Raw genomic sequence first — 18,165 nt, forward strand, 5'->3', positions numbered from 1 at the left:
GATTACTGTCACAGTGATGACTGAGGGTGCGTTCGATTGGAAAATCCGGATTTTGATCTTAAAATCTGGATCTTCAGATTTCCAATCGAACACAAAATTTGAAAAAGATTTTGTCACAGATCTCACTAATTGATCCCGACAATGATTTCCCACAATTGAAATCCGTGACAAAATCTGTTTTATTTTGTGTTGGATTGGAAATCCGAAAGATCCAGATTTTAAGATCTAAATCTGGATTTCCCAATCGAAAGCAACCTAATATCATCCTTGATAAAAATACAGACTTAAGAAAAAATATTTACAACTTAATGGCCCAGAAAAGTTTCTCTGGGACTTCATTATGTCTTCTGTTCCTGGGAGGGCCAACCCTCCTGTTTACACACTAACCCTAACCCTAACCCTAAACAACACATGTAGTCATGATGGCTTTCACCACTAAGAACAATTCTCTCATACATTTCGTGCGGCTTTGTATTACCTCAGTCTTTATACAGACCAAAGTTTATTGACAAAATTTCTTTGTTCCACAGTAACTGGAGATGTTTGAAGCTCTGCATTCCTACCTGATTTCATCCAATGAATCAGATGAAGAGCAAGACACACTGGTTACAAGGCCTCTTGTCTGGAGAGCAGAGGAGGTATCCACTTTCCTTCATGGTTTGGACTTGTGCCGCAAAGAAAGACTGTCAAACCATCAGAGGAGGCAGGGTTAGGGAAAAATGGCTCAAATCGCGTCGGATCTGGAAAAAAAAAACACACAGGAAGGAAGCTACCCGCAATGGCAATAAGGTTAGGCTTTTTAATCGAGACTTTTTTCATATAATTATCTTCTTAAGCCTTTTATCGTGATTCCCATACAAATCCTTATATTTTTGTCGGCCATGCTCCCACTGATGGGTAAAAGCGGGCGACACGGGCGACTACATGATGGCAAACCGGTAGTACTTGGTGTAAGACTTGACTATTATGTCCCCAGTTACACCCATACACTACCTATGACCCTTACACCAAGTACTACCCCGAAACATGACGTCTACAATTTTGGATGACACACGGCACCCCCTGAACGCGGAAGTGTTAATGGCCTCATGAGAAACGAAGATAAACGTTCTTCGTGGCGTCAAGGTTTGCAGCTGAGTTATTTGTTCGTCAAAAGTTAGCTAATCTGGTTCTGACTTTGGCTATTTACCGGTACGTAGTTTCATGTGTTGGCTATGCGGCGATTTAAGTCTTGCATTTGCGTCCCCTCGTCACATTGAATACACTGAGAGAAATGTTTATTTCTGTATATACAAACGATCTTTGATGGCGAATTTGTGCAGATGAAGTGCTACACACACTGACGATTGTACTTGTGTTGTAGAAAAAGATGAATCGTGATATTATTGAAATACTGGATTGCTAGTAAAAAGATTTAGCCTTAATGTAGTGAACCTTAAGTTCAGGATTTTGCCAAATTGTCTTTATTTTCCTTAAATTATTATGAGTTTTCAGTCTCTTAAAAGATATCCAGAAATGCTCGAACTTTGGATGTTACATACATGTATATAAAACATGGACCACAATAGACCACTTTTACAGTTGTAGCTAAGTTACCTGGCCTACGAATGGAAGCGAGGCTGCCGGTGACCCTGTTTTGATACAAACCTCCGTGCTTTTGTAATGTTAATACGGACTATTAAATTAGAATTACAACACAATTCGCGTGATAAAAGCAGTGGGGGCTGTTTTCTATCCAAGGTCACCGGCAGCCTAGCAGCCATTCATAGGCTAGGTCGCTGAGCAAACAACTGTAAAATGACCTATTTCTGTGAAATTGTGACAATATCCTTCCTAGGGCTTTTTCTGCCAACAGTTAAGTGGGCATTCGCAAAAAATATAATAGGGACTAAGGTAATTTATAATAATGGGAAACTACAGACTGCGTATTGCGAACTATGACACTATGGAACAAAGGGATGACATCATGAGGAACAGTGTTTGCTCTCATCTTGTAACAGGATGCTTTAGCGACTTGTAATGGAATGCTTCAAGACCTTTTGAGAAAATAACAAGCGACTTAACAGGTTCAGGCCCTACATTCAAGCACAAGTGGACAGTTATTCCATGAGTGACCGCTTTAATTGAAGTCACCTACATGTAAATTCAATGCATTAATTTTTACTGTGTTGCCAGTATGGCAAACCAGTTGGGAAATGGGTTAAAACAAAATATACGGTTCACTATGGAGCTCAAGAATGGAAGGTCAATTGGATAAACAAGACAGGCGGTGAAAAATAAATATCTGGAATGTTAAAAGTGATGAGTAATGGACTTTGACAACAATTTTTTGCCCATCGAGCTGTAATCAAAGTGAGCTGTATTTGTAATGTTTTACCAAGTGTGGTCTTATGTACAACACTAAAACCAAATGGAAAATTCTCTAGTAACTTATGGGTTTACCCTTTGACACCTGAACCGGCAAAAACCGACCAGACTTTACTCTGTCTAACGCCAGAGTATTTTACTTGTCAATGGGGAACCTCCAGGAGTCAATGGGTTAACAAAGACGGAAAAGGAATCCAACGCCTTAAGTGGCTCAGTGATCTCTGTTGTCTGGCCACTGCACAGTCTTCCCGTAACAAGTGGAAATTTCACTTATTCTTGTTTTATTTTATTTTGTGCTCAACTCTGCACAGTCTTGAACTCTTCACTTAGAAAAATAATTGGAAATGTGACAGCCAAAAATTATTTGAAAGAAAGGTTATTGTCTATTTTGAGCTTCATTATTCAACGATACAGGAATTTTTTCTTTCTGACAAATGATTAATAGGCAGCCAAGTTTTTAACGTCAGAAAAAGATCTGTTTTGTCATTGTATAGTGTAAAATGAAGTTTATTTGGAAAGCCAACAATATTTCCTTAAGTTCCTGGTTAATCCAATTTATTGCTACGACTAACTAGTGTGAAGATTGTTTACATTGCTCATGCTTTTTGTGAATTTTGAGTGTCATGAAATTACATCATTTGCGTGACATAGCTCCTTTACACAAAGATTTTTCAACAATACCTCTCTTTTATCTATCTAACATTTAGGTAGTAAAAAACTTCTTATTCATTAACCATTTCTTTTGCTTTTGTGCTTGTCAGCATTGTGATTTGCAATAATTCGTGAGTCTGTTTTTTAGATTTTCAGTTACAAACTCGGTTTTGATTGTCCGCTCAACCTCATGATTGTGTAAATAGTTCACCCTGAAGTCAAAATAGATACGTTTCTCAGGAACCTGACAAAGAAGACTTCCTGACCCAACAGATGAAATGTTTTTTGGTTACTAAGTATGTTGTTTTACTCTGAAAACGACGAACGATTAACATTCTTTCCCATAGTTCATTCAGTTGACAGAAGGTGATCACATGCACCTTTATAGCCTGTGATCAATTTCTTCCTTTTGACAGAACATCATGACCTTCCCCTTGATTCATAGAAGTCAGAGACTTTAGAAGTTTCAGTGTTTTTACGATCGACTGTCATTAATCTTTTAATGAGAATTCGATTCAGAGTTATATATAAAAACTATGTTATTTTTTTCTTCATCTGTCAATCTTTTGAATTTTACGCCTGAAAGCAAGGCTTAAAGGGCCAGTTGGCAAGGAAACAAAATAATACTAAAAATGCCAGCCATTTTGGAATAAGATGTATGCTTTAGACAATGCTTAAGCCTAAGGTTAGCCTTTCTTTAAGGTTTGGGTTGTTTCAGTTATGGTAAGACAGTGACCTGCAACCTGCACTTTACACCCTCCATGGAGTAGGTCCACAAGGGTTGTTCCATGGAACTGGGGTCCATGTTTTGTATGCATGTGTTGTCCTTGAAATTTGATGCACTCCAAATTTGCTTAGTGTCTTGAAATGTCCTCTTGCTCATCATCTTAACTTGTATTCTACTCAGATTTTCTTTGTTTACTGACAAACTAACATCATAAAGTGTCCCCTAAACTGCTGTAGTAGAAGTACATTTAGTATGGCTCGATAAACTCTAATAAACTCTGCTCTTCAAGTTACACTGTATTTACCCAAACTTAAAAGTACATGTAATGCTTACCCTAACATTTCCCTTAAAGGGCCTGTGTCACGATAAAGCGCATGTGTGAGCTTGATTGACAACCACACAATTTTCAACCAATAGAAATCTTCACACGACACTCGCGAGATGAGATATTTATCGTTGGAGGTATCTTGGAAATAAAATGGCGAAGCACAAGCAGTGTTTCCACAGAGCCCTTAGGAGAAAAACGTAAGGAAACTCGATGAAATTGTTTCGGGCAAAAATGTGAACCATTTGTGAAATTTCCAGGCCTTTTTTTCAATGGAATTCTTCACTTGTCGTACTGTAGCCTCGAGTGTTCTGCAGTCGAACGTCAGGGATGACCGTGGAAAACTGTAGGAAAATATCTATCTTACACAGAGACTTGCATATGTGGAACAGGGACGAAACCATGCAGAAACAAGGTGGGCGATAATATATGTTCAACACTCTTTGTTCACAGCGATTGCGGTTTCCGGCAGGCCGAAAAGACAAGCTGAGTTGTTTATCAAGGCCTGTTAACCGGTTGTACTCGAGTTCACTGCGATTTTCTCAATTAGAAAGTGCTAGTAAAAAACAGCTGTCGCAAATGTGCCTCAGGGAAATCAAGAACATTAGATGAGCGAAGAAGAAAAGAATCAGAAGAAATGAAACATTCAGAATGTACAATCAGTGATGAATACACGCCATATTAGAAAATCTCCATGGATTCAAATATATTTTGGTTGCTTTACTTGCAGTAACTTGTTCTGCCAAATCACCTGTATAATGTCAATTTCACCGTTCAGCTGATAAGCATATCACGTTTAACGATTTCTCCAAAAAAAAAAAACCTTCCTAGCCAGTTGTGACTAGTCAAAAATTTATGGAAGTCTTTGTGGGGAGTTCTCTTCCATGTATGTACATCATCACTTCATAAAATCAATAATCTTTGAGGGCAGGACTTCTTTCACGGAATTGCAATGTACCACATTAATAAATAGTCTCTTTCCCTAGGAGTTGATAAATGTGGCATGGAAACTGACCATAAAGGCACTACAGAAGGGAGTGGGAAGCATGGATTATACTGATTGCCTTCTTATGGAACAAGATGAAAATGCCTCTGACCATGAAGATGCCAGCACTTGACTTGCAGACTTACCATAGTCCAGTGGACAACCTACATTTGTATAGATCTATTTCATGCCTGTCAAATAAAATGTTCTTCTGTTTTAGCTAACAAACCTTTCTAGTCTTGCTATGACAAGCAACTTTCAAAAGAATATTAAAATGAAGGAAGTAGGTGTAATTAACATAAATACAAAAAACTGTAAAGGTGGTCGCCATTTATGAAACTGGTCTAGTGACCAAAAGCCAGTTCCTGAATTGGGCAAATAAGGTAACTGTCGTACTACAGGTGTATGAGCCAGCACATCAAAAACAAAGGATGTGGGGATGCAACTGTATTTCACAAACAAGGCACTTTTGAAAACTCTGTTTGAACACAATATTTATACATCCTAGATACACAAGGTGACTGCCCTTGGAAGAAGGAAGAGGAAAGTTGTTCTTTCTGCTGTGTGCATGTACTTTGTACTAGAAGACACTTCCCCCTAAGCAACAGGTGTTCAGATGGGTTTCTAAACTGTCTAAATGTTGGGAAGTAATAGCAGACACAAAACCACAGTGAGAGTGTGTGGTTTTCATTAAAGGGAACCTCCACTCCCAAATAAAAATATCAGGAAATCTCAGGATCCCCTCTTTTAATAATTATTTTCAGCATACCATCACCCCCAATAACTGACTTGTTTTAGTTGCCTTGTTGTGAAACTTTGGTTTAGGATAAAAACTATTTTTAAAGGCAATTTAGATTACATTTATTTGTGACACCATTTCTTCTGGTTTAGACTGACTTACACTTTTGCAAGAATGGAAATTGTCTTAGAATAATAATTACTGCTTTCACATCTTCAAATAATTTGATGCAGACATGTATATGAACAATAATAAAATTTGATTTTGCTTCATCTGTATTCACATGTTACTCTCAACACCACTTTTTACAATAACTGTCAATTTCCCAATATCATAGCACTGAATTGGAATTTCCATTTTTTGTATTTACACTGTTTTTTTTTCACTGTAGTTTAAATTATTTCCGTTTTCAAAAGATATGCACTAAAAATGCCAAGTACAAAACCACATAATAAGAAATCACACCAGGAGACAAAATTCTAAAGTTATACAATATATTACCATGAGACAAAACTCCAACAACGATTTCAAAGCTACATGTACAAATTATGTGTAATGTATGGTCAGCCGTTATCTTGGGTGAGAACTGTCAAGTCATACACTGTATATCTTGTCCTGGTTTCAATGCTGGCTCAGTGCTACATGTCACAATCACCCCACAAAACTTGGAGAGAAAAACAGTCAATATAATTATTACTTCAAGTTACTACCCAAACTGAAGCAAAAAGGCAAGGCTTATTAGCTTGACTTGAGCCATTCCATTGACACCCGACTGTTCGTAATTTCATCACTGCAACACATTGTGAGGGCATTTGTGTTTTTCCTGGTTTTACAGTAGCTGAAAGTTTTGCATTAAATCTCTATGAGCTGCTTATTTGTGAAAATCTGTTTCTGCCTCTTGCCAGGAGCTCATGAGCTGGAAGAGGTTCACTTTCAACAGTTGTTGGAGAAATGATTCTGGGATCATCAGGTTCCAGACAGACTTCACGAGTGATTAAATAGTCGTCGTCATCAATGCAAACTTTAAACATTTTGTCCATCAGCATCCAAATATATCCACAATCTTTGGAAACCTTTAATATCCTCACGTCCCAAGATTTTGTTCTCTGGTTGTATTTTCTTGCAATGATGGTGTCAGCATGATCCTCAGTGGTGGAAAATGAAAAGCCATTATGATACCAGTAATTCCAATCAAGGATAGTCAACTTTTTCCTTGCTGTGTAAAACTTGTTCCCTAGAAAAAAGGTTATGGCCCAGTAAATATGAAAAGACAGGAAAATTATTAATAATTACTATCAACAGTAATCACTAGTTTAATGCAACATTCCACTAGTGTTACATTCAGCAGATGAACCTAGGTCAGGACAGTGATTGACTGCCCAGGGTCTGTGATTGTTCATTTGAGGTGACCCTCTATGCAATAATTCCTTTTGTAAGCCAAACAGTTCTGCCAGTTGGTACCAATAGCAAACATTGACTAAACAACAACCCATGAGTTACTGAACTACTAGTGCCTACCTGCAGTGTCCTTTAAAGTTTTCAACAATGATCTTCATACCCATACTTCATGACAACATATCTCTTCATTTACAGTATAATAACTATCATCATACTGCTGTGCTCATCATTGTTGATAATGATGTATAAAATTCTCATTGACATGCGTATATCAGAGACATACTGTTTGCACATTCCAAAGGACCAGTATGCCAAAAGTGATCTGTGCTAACACAAATAGTTTTACCAGGTGGTTTCTGCTTGACTAAAATGAACACAACTTACTGTTTATTTATTATTATTAATTATTATTATTTGTAAAATATATCAACTGCTTGATAGAGTATTAGTTGCATAGTGTATTTCAAAATACTTGATCAAAAATGTTACCTGTACTCTGTGCAAAAAGATAGCTCAATGAATGGCAAATGAATGTACCGTTAAATTGGCTTTCAAATGATGCGAAATAAACTGAGCAGATCGATCTATCACGCTTGACCCTATTCTAATCAGAAAAAAATAAAACAAAAAAAAAGTTCAGCCCCTCTTTTTTACCAAACAAAAATTCTCATCTACCGTGGCTACAACAGCTAAATCGAGACGCTTCCTGCCACGTTTCAAAGCTGAAGCCAATAATTTGCTCCTTGTGCATCCCTACACTAAAAGCCATAATTCCATGATATGGCAACTGAACTGACGGATAAAAAACTCGAATAGCCAAATAAAACGCACTCTAAGCTGACGACAAAGAATCATAGTGCTAAAGGTTTAACCAATAATCAGTGTAAATACTATAACCCCATTCTTCGTCTCACCTCCAAGGGCAAAAGATGTTGTGTAAAGGTCGTGTCAGTGGAATCGACGCACATACACTTTATTTTCTTCCAGCTTTCATGGACATCTTTCGCTATATAAAGCTTTCGATGTGCCTTCTCCCATCTGCTATTACTTGTTTTCTTGTTTGTTTGGATGCAAGGCGGCGACGAGGTGTAAGCTAGAACCTTTCGACCCGAGCCCCTTCGCCTGATCCGGCTTTCGTGGACATGAATTTTATCTGCAGCTCCCAAAAACTAACACAATATGGCATCAAAGTCCTTCGTATATTACCAAACTGAAGTTTAGAAATGTTATTACAACTTGAGCACGTCTCACTGTGTCGATTAAACAGGATTTCCGTCATTGATACTGGCTTTGAAAAAAGAACCGTCGGTTCAAAAATCAAACAGCCGCACATGCGCAATAGAGTGCCACAGGCCCTTTAATTTTAAGGGTCCGGGACACTTCTTGTTGGATATCAAAACTGGACATGCATTGAATCCAATCCACGCATTTCTTGACTTAAGTGTCTTTACCAATTCACTCCCAAAGTGCCCCCAACTGGGGAGTAAAATTGTCTGGTATTAACCGGTGTTAAACCTATTAAGTCTCACTCTCATGATCTGGTGGGGAAGTGTTAACGGAGACATACAAATGTAGGTTTTGAGTGGATCACACCATCCTAAAGACTGCCCCCAATTGGTGAATATAAGTTATCTGGTGTTAGCCAAAGTAAAATCTATAAGTCTCACCCTTACGTCGGGAAGGGATTTATAGTAGGGTGTGTTGATAATGTGCTTTGAATAACGTAAAAGTGTTTGAGGAGAGAGGCCAAGGTACCCGTCTTTGTGTGTGGTTGTTGTGGAACACAGTATAGATATGTTCTTAGAAACTATTATATTCATTTGAAATAATTATGTAACTATAGGTTCCATTATAATATTTACTGTTAGTCATTAATAATATTATTGAAATTGCCCGATGAGTGTGGTCAGTAAATTCTTGAACTCTATATTAATTTACATGTACTTCTATAAATCAGGGTTCCCACTCACCTTGAAGTGAGGGAAGCCAGGAAGTCAGGAAAGTTGGAAAAATTTTCAAGGTCAGGGAATTTGAAAAAAAGATCTCAAAAGTCAGGGAAAAGTCAATGTCAGGGAAGTTTTATTTCTCTCATCTGGATAAATTTTCTTGATGTTAAACCACTCAAAACATGTTTCCTTGCTATCCACATGCTTTGTATGTTGGGCACAACAAGGAAAAATATACTGTCATTAAACTGAACGAACATTAAAATTAGTGGTCTTTCTTGTCCTCAGATTTCTAGAAAATCGTAAAAGATTGTGTCAGGAAAATTGCCTTTGGTCAGGGGAAAGTCAGGGAATTTTGTTTTCATGATAGAGTGGGAGCCCTGTAAATGGCTCTTGTAATTTTTGCTTAATATCATTATGAAGTAGTTTATAAAATTACATACTTAAAAGTTATAAGTTAGTGTGAGTGTTGAAATAGTATGGGTGTCATGGCTTTGATCAGTTAGCAATTTTGTTCCTGATTTTTATTTCAGCTTTGTTTTGGGAAACTTTGAAACAGCAAGCCAAAGTTTTTTTATTTGTTTGTAATGTCACTTTACAGGTAAGCCATTTGGTTCAAACTAAACTTTCTGTGTTAACCTCAAGTGCACAGTTTTCTTTCCATTCCAAATTACTGCAAAATGGGGTGTCAATTTAAAGACAGCCTGTTTATTAATAAAATAATAATTGTAGAAATCATTATAGTACAGTACAATGGCATGTTCAATATGCACTGCTCACAGTTAGCAAAAGTTAGTCGAGGCGAGCAGTGGTTGTACGTGTGGACATGGCTTCTGATAGGATGCGGAAAAAAATTAAAGATTATGCGGAAAGTTTTGGCCATATTATGCGGAAACATGCGTTGATTATGCGGAAACTTAAACAAGTTATAAAACTAATAATTAGGCCCGTCCAATGTATTTACATTCTTAAGGTAAATCCGTAATCGAAATTGCAACCAATACAATCGCATTTGTGACTGAATTTTTGCCCTTTGTGATTAAATTACATGGAGGAGTCATCAATTTGCGACCTGCTTTCACCATTGAAATAAATGGGTTAGCAGTTGGGATTTTCCAGCAACTTTTGGTAAAATAAATAAAGCTATAAAAAATTATTTTGTTTCTCATCATGAATTTTGTTTCAATTTGGAGATAATGGAGCAAAACTGTAATACCTTTGGAGCGCAATCCATTCCCTCGATCATTGACTTAAAGTGCGTTTGATTCACCGTATTCCGGAATAAGAATACGTGAAGTGATGAATTCAAAACGGTATGTCTGGCGTTTTGAAGAAACAAGGATAATAAAGATATGTTTAAAATAGCATTTTAGCAGGTGTTCGACATTTTTAATGTGAATCTCCGTAAAAACGAAGGATTTCTAACTTGTATTCCATGTAATCCTATTCCGGAATACCAGGAATGTTCTTTGTTACATTCAATGAGAGATATTCAGTGATGCATCAACAAAACAGCTGATCAGTGGTGTGCTGACTGAATGGCATAATGACATTGATTAATTCAGAATGAATTATGCAACGTGCTTACCATGTAGCATGAAAATCTTGCAGGCTTGACCTAGATCCTGCGAAAAAAAAAGTTCCCACAGAATTAAAAACCCGCAAAATAAAATGTTTCAAAGATTTACTCCCTTCAGTCGAATTAAGAATGCCGTCTTTAATTCATAGACTTGTGCCACCTGGGTGATATACACTTAACGTGAACAGCTGTTATCAGTCACGCGGGCCCCTTGACGATTTTTTTTTCATTTTTTGGAACATAAGCGTGGGGGACGTCAATCGAATGTTTCGACGAACAGGACTATTGTTGTGGAAACATATGATTGATGTCCACCCAAAATTTAGAAAAGTCATTGAGGGGCATGTGTGACTGATAACCGCGGTTGCGTGCTGGAATAACCAAGAGATGTCCGCGAACAAGGCATAAATGAAAAGAACTCCCGAGTACGATATACGGCACACAACAAACGTATGACAATTAACGAGCAGTTACCTTTTTTCACTATTATTTATTTAGTTTTACACTGTTACTATTACTTCGGTTAAAGATTACGTGAAGCAGTTCGTAAAGCAAAGCAGGCTTACTGTTTTTCATGGCCTTTCAAGCATTCGTCTTGATCAACTTTGAAATCGAAGTTCCACCAACTGACTTTCTTGATTCACTGGATTCTTTCCACTCACTGGAATTTCTGTGTACACAAACTCTCACGGAAGACTTTTTCCTTTTCGGCCGCTCTCTTTCTTCTCTCCGGATATAGCAAGGTCAAAGGTTATCGCTCCACCATAGTTATCGCAGTTGATTTTTGCTTCGTCACAGTATCGCATCCATAGCATAAGTTCAATCACAGCCGGCCACGAGGGTAAGCCCTCGGGCAAAAGAGTTTTTTCTATTATTTACAAGCCTGCTTTTATACTTTTACTCTAAGCATCTAGAATGTTCTGTTGCTATTTATAGTGTACTACAAGGTGTGCTATTTGTAGAAACTGCTGAGTCAGATCAAAGAAATTTCTGGAAAATTACAGATTGTTAGATAATTCTAGGAAAGTCTGGAATTGCATGACACATAAACTAAAAATATTTCTGATCCTCATAACACCGCTCTGACATGATTTACCAAATTTGGACAAAAAAACCCAGGCATAGATAGGAACTCCGTTTGCTAGGGCCTCTGCAAATCGTTAAACCATATCACGAAACAGTGTTTTGTTGTCCATGGTAGGGGTAGGCTTGTCATTTTGTGTTTTTGTTGCTCAGTTCCTTTTGCGCAGTAAGGTTTAACAGTGATATTGTATGTCTCTAATACGGTATGTGACTAAAGTGAACTTTGGCTCAACACACCATATAATAAAAGTTGAAAATGTTATTGGCAGGCCAAGGCAAAATTCTCTGCAAAGTTTAAAAAAATTCTCTGGAGCGGATTCAGAGCCACCTTAATATTTTTTAATTGTGAAGGTGGCTATGAATCTGCTCAAGATAATTGTTTTAAACTTTGCAGAAAGTTTTATCCTAGCGTGCAGGTCACTCTCCAGCAATAAATGATGGGGGTCACCAAGTTCATTTTTGAGATATATACGTTTAAAGACAAAAAATAGGCTGTTTTAAGATGGATTTTGGTTGCCACGTTAACCCGTTACGTCACATTAATAAGTTCATGTTGTTACAGCATCCATTGGTGTCATAACATTACCATTAAGTGAAAAAGTTTGATAGATTCAATCCTTCCAAATAGAGCATTTTCATTCACGTGACCAGCAGCCATATTGGATTACTGAAACAAAAGAAAGTATTTTTAGTTTGATACACCATCATGGCCGCCATTTCTTTGTTTTGGAACACCAACATGGCCCCTGTGACGTCATGTGAGAACGCTGTAGGGTACAGGTTGTTGGAGGTGTTAAAACTGCTTTGAGCGTCTAGGGTGAAAATGGGCCTTTAAATCACTTTCTGAAAGCTCAGGAAAGTGAACTACCATGTTCACTCTAGAACGTGGTTTCAATTACACTACAGCAGAATATTATTTGCAGCAAAACACGTATTTGTAGGCAGTTATTTGCAGGTCATGTCGTGGGCTCTCGGCCAATGAAAAGGAAGGAAAATTACATTGATAAATGGCTTTGACAAATCGCAGTAATATTCTATTTACAATATAACTTATAAAATTGAATCCCTGCAAAGGTTTGACCATAGCAAATCAAAACAGTATTATTGTTGGCTCTTCAATGTGACAAAAAAAAATGTTAATGAGATTTTTCCATATCATCTGCATCTGGAGATATTTAACACAAAGTAAAGTTCAGTGGCAACACATTCCTTGGGGCGAGAATTTCAATAACAAAAGACATTTAAGTTGTAAATAAAGGTAAAGGTAAAGGTAAAGTCACTTTATTTAACGTCGGTAGTTCCTTCAGCTACGAGGCTAATATCAGTGGAAGCCGACGGTGCGCCCTTACCCCTCTCCCTCTGTCAGTGCTCCGTTTTAAGGGGATTTAAAGCTATAGCTACACGGATCAGAGGAAAGTCGAAACAGACGTTGAAGTCACCGAGGACTGAACCAGGGACCTCTCGCTCCGAAAGCCGCGCACTAGCCATCTGAGCCACGACTGCTCCATATACGTTTTGAATGGCAAGTTCATTACTGGGTTGCCGTATGGCAATCCCAGTCAGTTTCTTAGGATCGAGAGGGTAGTGGAAATGCGTAGATTTCTCTGGTGGACACAGTAGAATGATAAACTTAACCTGCAATGGCGTAGAAAGTCATGTAACGCAAATGGCGTTTTAGTGGATCTTTAAACAAAATATACCCTTATGGAGCTCAATAATGGAAAGTCAGTTGGATAAACTAGGCAGGTGGTGAAAACAAATACCTGGAATCGTAAAAGCGACGAGTAATGGACTTCGACAACAATCTATCGCCCGTCGAGCCGAAATCAAAGTGAGCTGTATTTCCAATATTTTATCACGAGTGCAGTTTTATGTACAACACTGAAACCAAATGGAAAATTATCTGGTAACTTATGGGTTCAACAAAATCAGGTAAAAAAAATTGGAAATGTGACAGTCAAGAATTATTTAAAAGAAAGCTTGTCGACTATTTTGTGCATCATTATTCAAGGAAAAGGTTCTTCAGGAAAGGGTTTGAACCTGAAGTACATGGTAATATGACAGGATTGAGTTTCTTGTCTTCACGCACGCAAGGAAGAGGTTTTTGCCTCTAAGAGCAAATATGTTGCTTGTTTCAATAAATTTTTCGCTGGAAAAGGATTCTGTGGTATTTTCTGCCTTTGTGAATTATAATGTCATGTTGTATATTGAATTTTCAAGCTTAAGGTTGAAATGTGATATGGGAGAAATTTTAGTATTGCTCTGTAAGCAGGAAGGGTTCACGAAAAAATAAACAGGTCTGTTGGAAGCGTGCTTGAGTTTCAACAAAATGAGCCCCAAAATCAGTGAAAAATTGTGACGCCGATGAATAATAAAGTAGCTGCTATTTCCAAAATGATGGAATTACCTGGTGATAAATAACGTCGTACGCGTCTTGGAGAGTAAATTTTGACTTTGCATAAACAAATGGTTAACCTAAGAGTTGGGCGATTGTGTTCCTTGTGTTGAATGCGCACATTTCTTGTCAAACTTTAAAACACTTGACAGAAAAAGAAGCTTACAAAAACCCGGTATCTTGCCATCATTTGACACAGATGCTTCACTGTTTGGCGAGTAAACATGCCGCGGTAACTTAATCACGGCGCCCGCTGAATTCCGGCCATGTCACTTTCGATTTTGCGATTTATTTGTGCAGCCAAAAGTAGAATAACAAAATTGAACGTAGCAAAAATCTCCCAAAATGTTTGTCGCTGATCGTAACTTTTTATATTCTATATTCACGGTTCAAAATTAATGTTGTTTTCATGTCGTAAATATTTTATTCTCGATCGACCGTCCCGGAAACTTCCTTCTGCTCTTTCTAAAAACTGTGTATCAATAGTTATTTACTTTTGCATCAATATTTGTTTTGCATAAAGCAAGCTAACAAAATCTGTACCTTGCTGAGTTCGCATTTGTTAGCGTTAATAGTATTTTCCGCGCGATGCTTCTGTTTTATGAAGGGGTATATTGTTTAGGTCACCCATCCAGATACTAACCCAGCCGGACGGGAATTAACTTCAGTGAATTTTAGTATCACAAAGCTGTCCGTGCCCATGCAGGCACTCGTTTGATCCTCGATTTCTTAGATTTTTTGCTTCAGCAAATCATGTGCACTGAAGGTACTTTAATTTTTATAAAGACAATCGATGGTGGTAATTGTTAATCAGTAATTTAATCAGTCGCTTAGGGACACTCAGTTGAATCCAATAAGTCAATCAATAACCCATTGACCCCTGAGAATGACACTTCTTACTCTGTCTGACGCCAGACGATTTTACTCGTCAGTAGGAGGCGTCCTAGGTTGTTTGAGTTGTGAATGGTTTAAACTCAGTCAAAAACTTCATATGTTTTCTTTCCTTTTCTGTGCAGAGATGTTGTGAAAAATCGGCAGTTTGGATTACAATGGCCACACCAGGTCCCCTGGCCAGATCTAATGAGAAGACAAATGGGGCCAAGCTGAGTCGACTTATTGTTGATGGTGGAACAACTGTACTGAGAAATGTTTTTGACACTCATCACCCTCCTGCAAACTTGGCAGCTGATCTTACTGCTTGTTATTCCATCCTTATCAACCTTTTACGCAGAAGAATTCTCAATGGTCACCAGTGGGACAAGCTCTTTCCTTTTTATGGAGCTGCCCCTGACTCCACCATGTTTGATATCACTCTGTTGTTCCTCCTTCTGACCAACATTTGTGGACTTACCCCTCCCCACACTGGATGGCATTGCAAGCCGCCCCCAAGTGACACTTCTCGTGAGGCAAACCTTGCTCGAATTAAGTTTTTCCGTAATCAGTTGTATGGGCACATCACAACCACTGGTATCGATGAACTGATGTTCAATGCTCTGTGGCAGGAAATCAGTGCCGTTCTAGTGTCTCTTGGGTTAAGTCAGGCAGAGGTTGATCGATTGAAGGCAGAGCGATGTGGAGAGAAGGATTATCTTAACGCATTACGGGACTGGGCAGAGAGTGAAGCGGATCTCAAGACTCAACTTAATGAGTTGTGTCAGCTTCAGAACACAGTCCAAGAGAGTGTCGAGGAAAACAAATCCATCCTTAAAGACTTAAGAATCCAGCAGTCAACAACCCAAGAGACTGTTGAGAAAGTCTATTCCACACTTGAAAACTTGCAAATTTCTCAGAACACAACCCAAGAAGGTGTCAAGGACAGCAAATCCAGGATTCACGACATACATCAACTTGTCACGGAAACCTGTCACGCAAAACACAACACCGATCAGGAGGACAAAATCCTAAAGAAACTTGCAAGGGTTGACACGGAACCTGATATCACAGATTATACAAAGAGATACTTGGAAGGAACTCGTGAGTCTTTCTTTGCTAAAATCAGCACCTGGTTGGATGATGCAAGTTCTCCAAATCGTGTCTTGGTGCTCAGCGGAAATGCAGGGATGGGGAAATCTGTCATCGCTGCTGAGATGTGTAAAAGAATGCACGAAGCTGGCAGATTGGCGGGAAGCCATTTTTGTCACCATGACAGAGCACGCCACAGGAACTCCAAGGTGATGATGCAGTCTTTAGCCTGTCACCTGTCATGCTGTCTTCCAGAGTACAAGAAAGCCCTTGTGGAACAGCTCTCCGGAAATCTGGGTGTAGAGATCAACGACATGGAAGTGAGGGATCTGTTTGATTTGCTTTTTTCAGAACCTCTGAACAAAGTAGCAGATCCAGGTCGTACATCTCTTGTGGTAATAGATGCTGTAGACGAAAGTGAATACCAAGGACGAAACGATCTTCTTGATGTGATTGCTAAGTTGTTTAAGAATTTACCACTTTGGCTTCGATTTTTGGTGACGACGCGACCCGAAGTTAACATTTGGGACAGCCTGAAAGATTTGCAACCACTGCTACTCGAACCAAAAGATGAAGAGAACTTGAAGGTCATTCGTTTTTACTTTGAACGTAGTCTAAGCGATTTATTGGAATTTGAAATGAATGAGCTGGTCTTAGATGATCTTGTGCAAAAGTCAGAGGGAGTCTTTCTGTGTGCCAAGTTTTTGGTAGATTTTATAAGGTCCAAGTGTTCAACTTTTCTCACCTTGGAACAACTGGACGAGACCCTCCCTGCGGGCATCGCGTGTGTTTACCGGTCGTATTTTCAACGGCTCGAACAAGACTTGTGTAAAGAACTAAACATAACTGAAGAGGAATTTCTTTGTTTCCTGGCTGCAATTGCCGCTGCCAGAGAACCACTGCCATTGGGTTTTGTTGCTAAATTGTTGTGCAAGAACTTGTCGTCCTCGATTGTTATGCGAAAGGCGCGCAAAGCCATTGCCATTGTGTCATCACTTCTTCCTGTTCACGAAGACCGCATTCATTTCTTTCATAAATCAGTCAAGGACTGGTTGACAGACAAGTCACACTACAGGCAACACTGTTTCAGTGTAGAGGAAGTGGAAGGCCATAAGATCCTTTCTACTCTTTGCTCTAAAGAGCTAGACGAGTTAAAGAGCAAAGGCATTGGCAACTCACAGTCCTTCACTGACACTTCAAGGTATGCCTTGGAACATGGTGTTCAGCACATGTTACTGGTAGACCAGGAAATGAAATCCTGCAGCCTTGAGGAAGGGGTTGCAAAATATGTGTCAGACCCAGAGCTTTTGTACGCAAAGCTTTCTTTAAACATGCCAGCAGCCACTGAAGATATCGTTGGTGTATTGAGGCAGGGTGGTTTGAAGACGATGTCTACTGATTGTCATAAAAGTCTTTCGTCGTTATTGATTATTTTAAAGAAGCACCGCGTAACCTTACAGGAATATCCCTTTACTATCTTTCAATGTCTTCTGAACAGGGGAAGTAGTAAATTATGTACTTACTCCCGCCAGCTTCTGGAGACCAAGTATTCCGATAAACCTTACATGGAGTTCTTAAGCAAAAATGATCCCCAAACAGGTATTCAAGCTCGGTTTGATTGTTCATCACGAGTGGCTTGTTTGGATGTGTCCCCTAGCTTAGAATACATGGTGTGTGAATGCTGTGATGGAAGCATTCAGTTTTGGTCACTTGCTTCAGGTAACCTCAATTGGAAACGTTATGTCAAACCAAAGCAGTATGCAGAACTATTTTTCGACCTTGGTCCATTAAGAGTGATCACTGTAGATTGGCACGAATTGGGTTTTGGCTTTTATCGTTCTGTGGTATTTCATCCTATCCAGGATGTCATCTTGCCAGGAATGCTAAACACTGCTTATTCCTTTAATGGAGACTTGAAGCCCCTTTTTCCTACCAGTAAGTGCAGTTTTTCTGTTTGTTCTATTTGCGGCGAGGAGATGTTAACTGATTGTCCCGACGATGCAAAATG

General features: G+C 38.7%; 2 protein-coding genes across 2 annotated transcripts in view; both read left to right on the top strand.

Annotated features, from left to right (window-relative positions):
- The first annotated feature begins 1,016 nt into the window (after positions 1-1,016).
- Positions 1,017-18,165, top strand: part of LOC138059109 (uncharacterized) — a 68,319-nt gene continuing 51,170 nt past the window's right edge. Inside the window, exons 1-2 of the mRNA XM_068904631.1 lie at positions 1,017-1,191; positions 9,672-9,739. The gene's annotated coding sequence lies outside the window, so the exon portion shown is untranslated. The remainder of the gene's footprint in view (positions 1,192-9,671; positions 9,740-18,165) is intronic.
- Positions 15,218-18,165, top strand: part of LOC138059108 (uncharacterized) — a 7,888-nt gene continuing 4,940 nt past the window's right edge. Inside the window, exon 1 of the mRNA XM_068904630.1 lies at positions 15,218-18,165. This exon is cut by the window's right edge and continues 1,422 nt beyond it. Within this exon, the coding sequence (XP_068760731.1) occupies positions 15,245-18,165 (2,921 nt within the window). The 5' untranslated portion in view covers positions 15,218-15,244.

The sequence above is a fragment of the Montipora capricornis genome, chromosome 8, assembly GCF_036669925.1.
Source record: "Montipora capricornis isolate CH-2021 chromosome 8, ASM3666992v2, whole genome shotgun sequence".
In the NCBI taxonomy this organism is placed as follows: Eukaryota; Metazoa; Cnidaria; class Anthozoa; order Scleractinia; family Acroporidae; genus Montipora; species Montipora capricornis.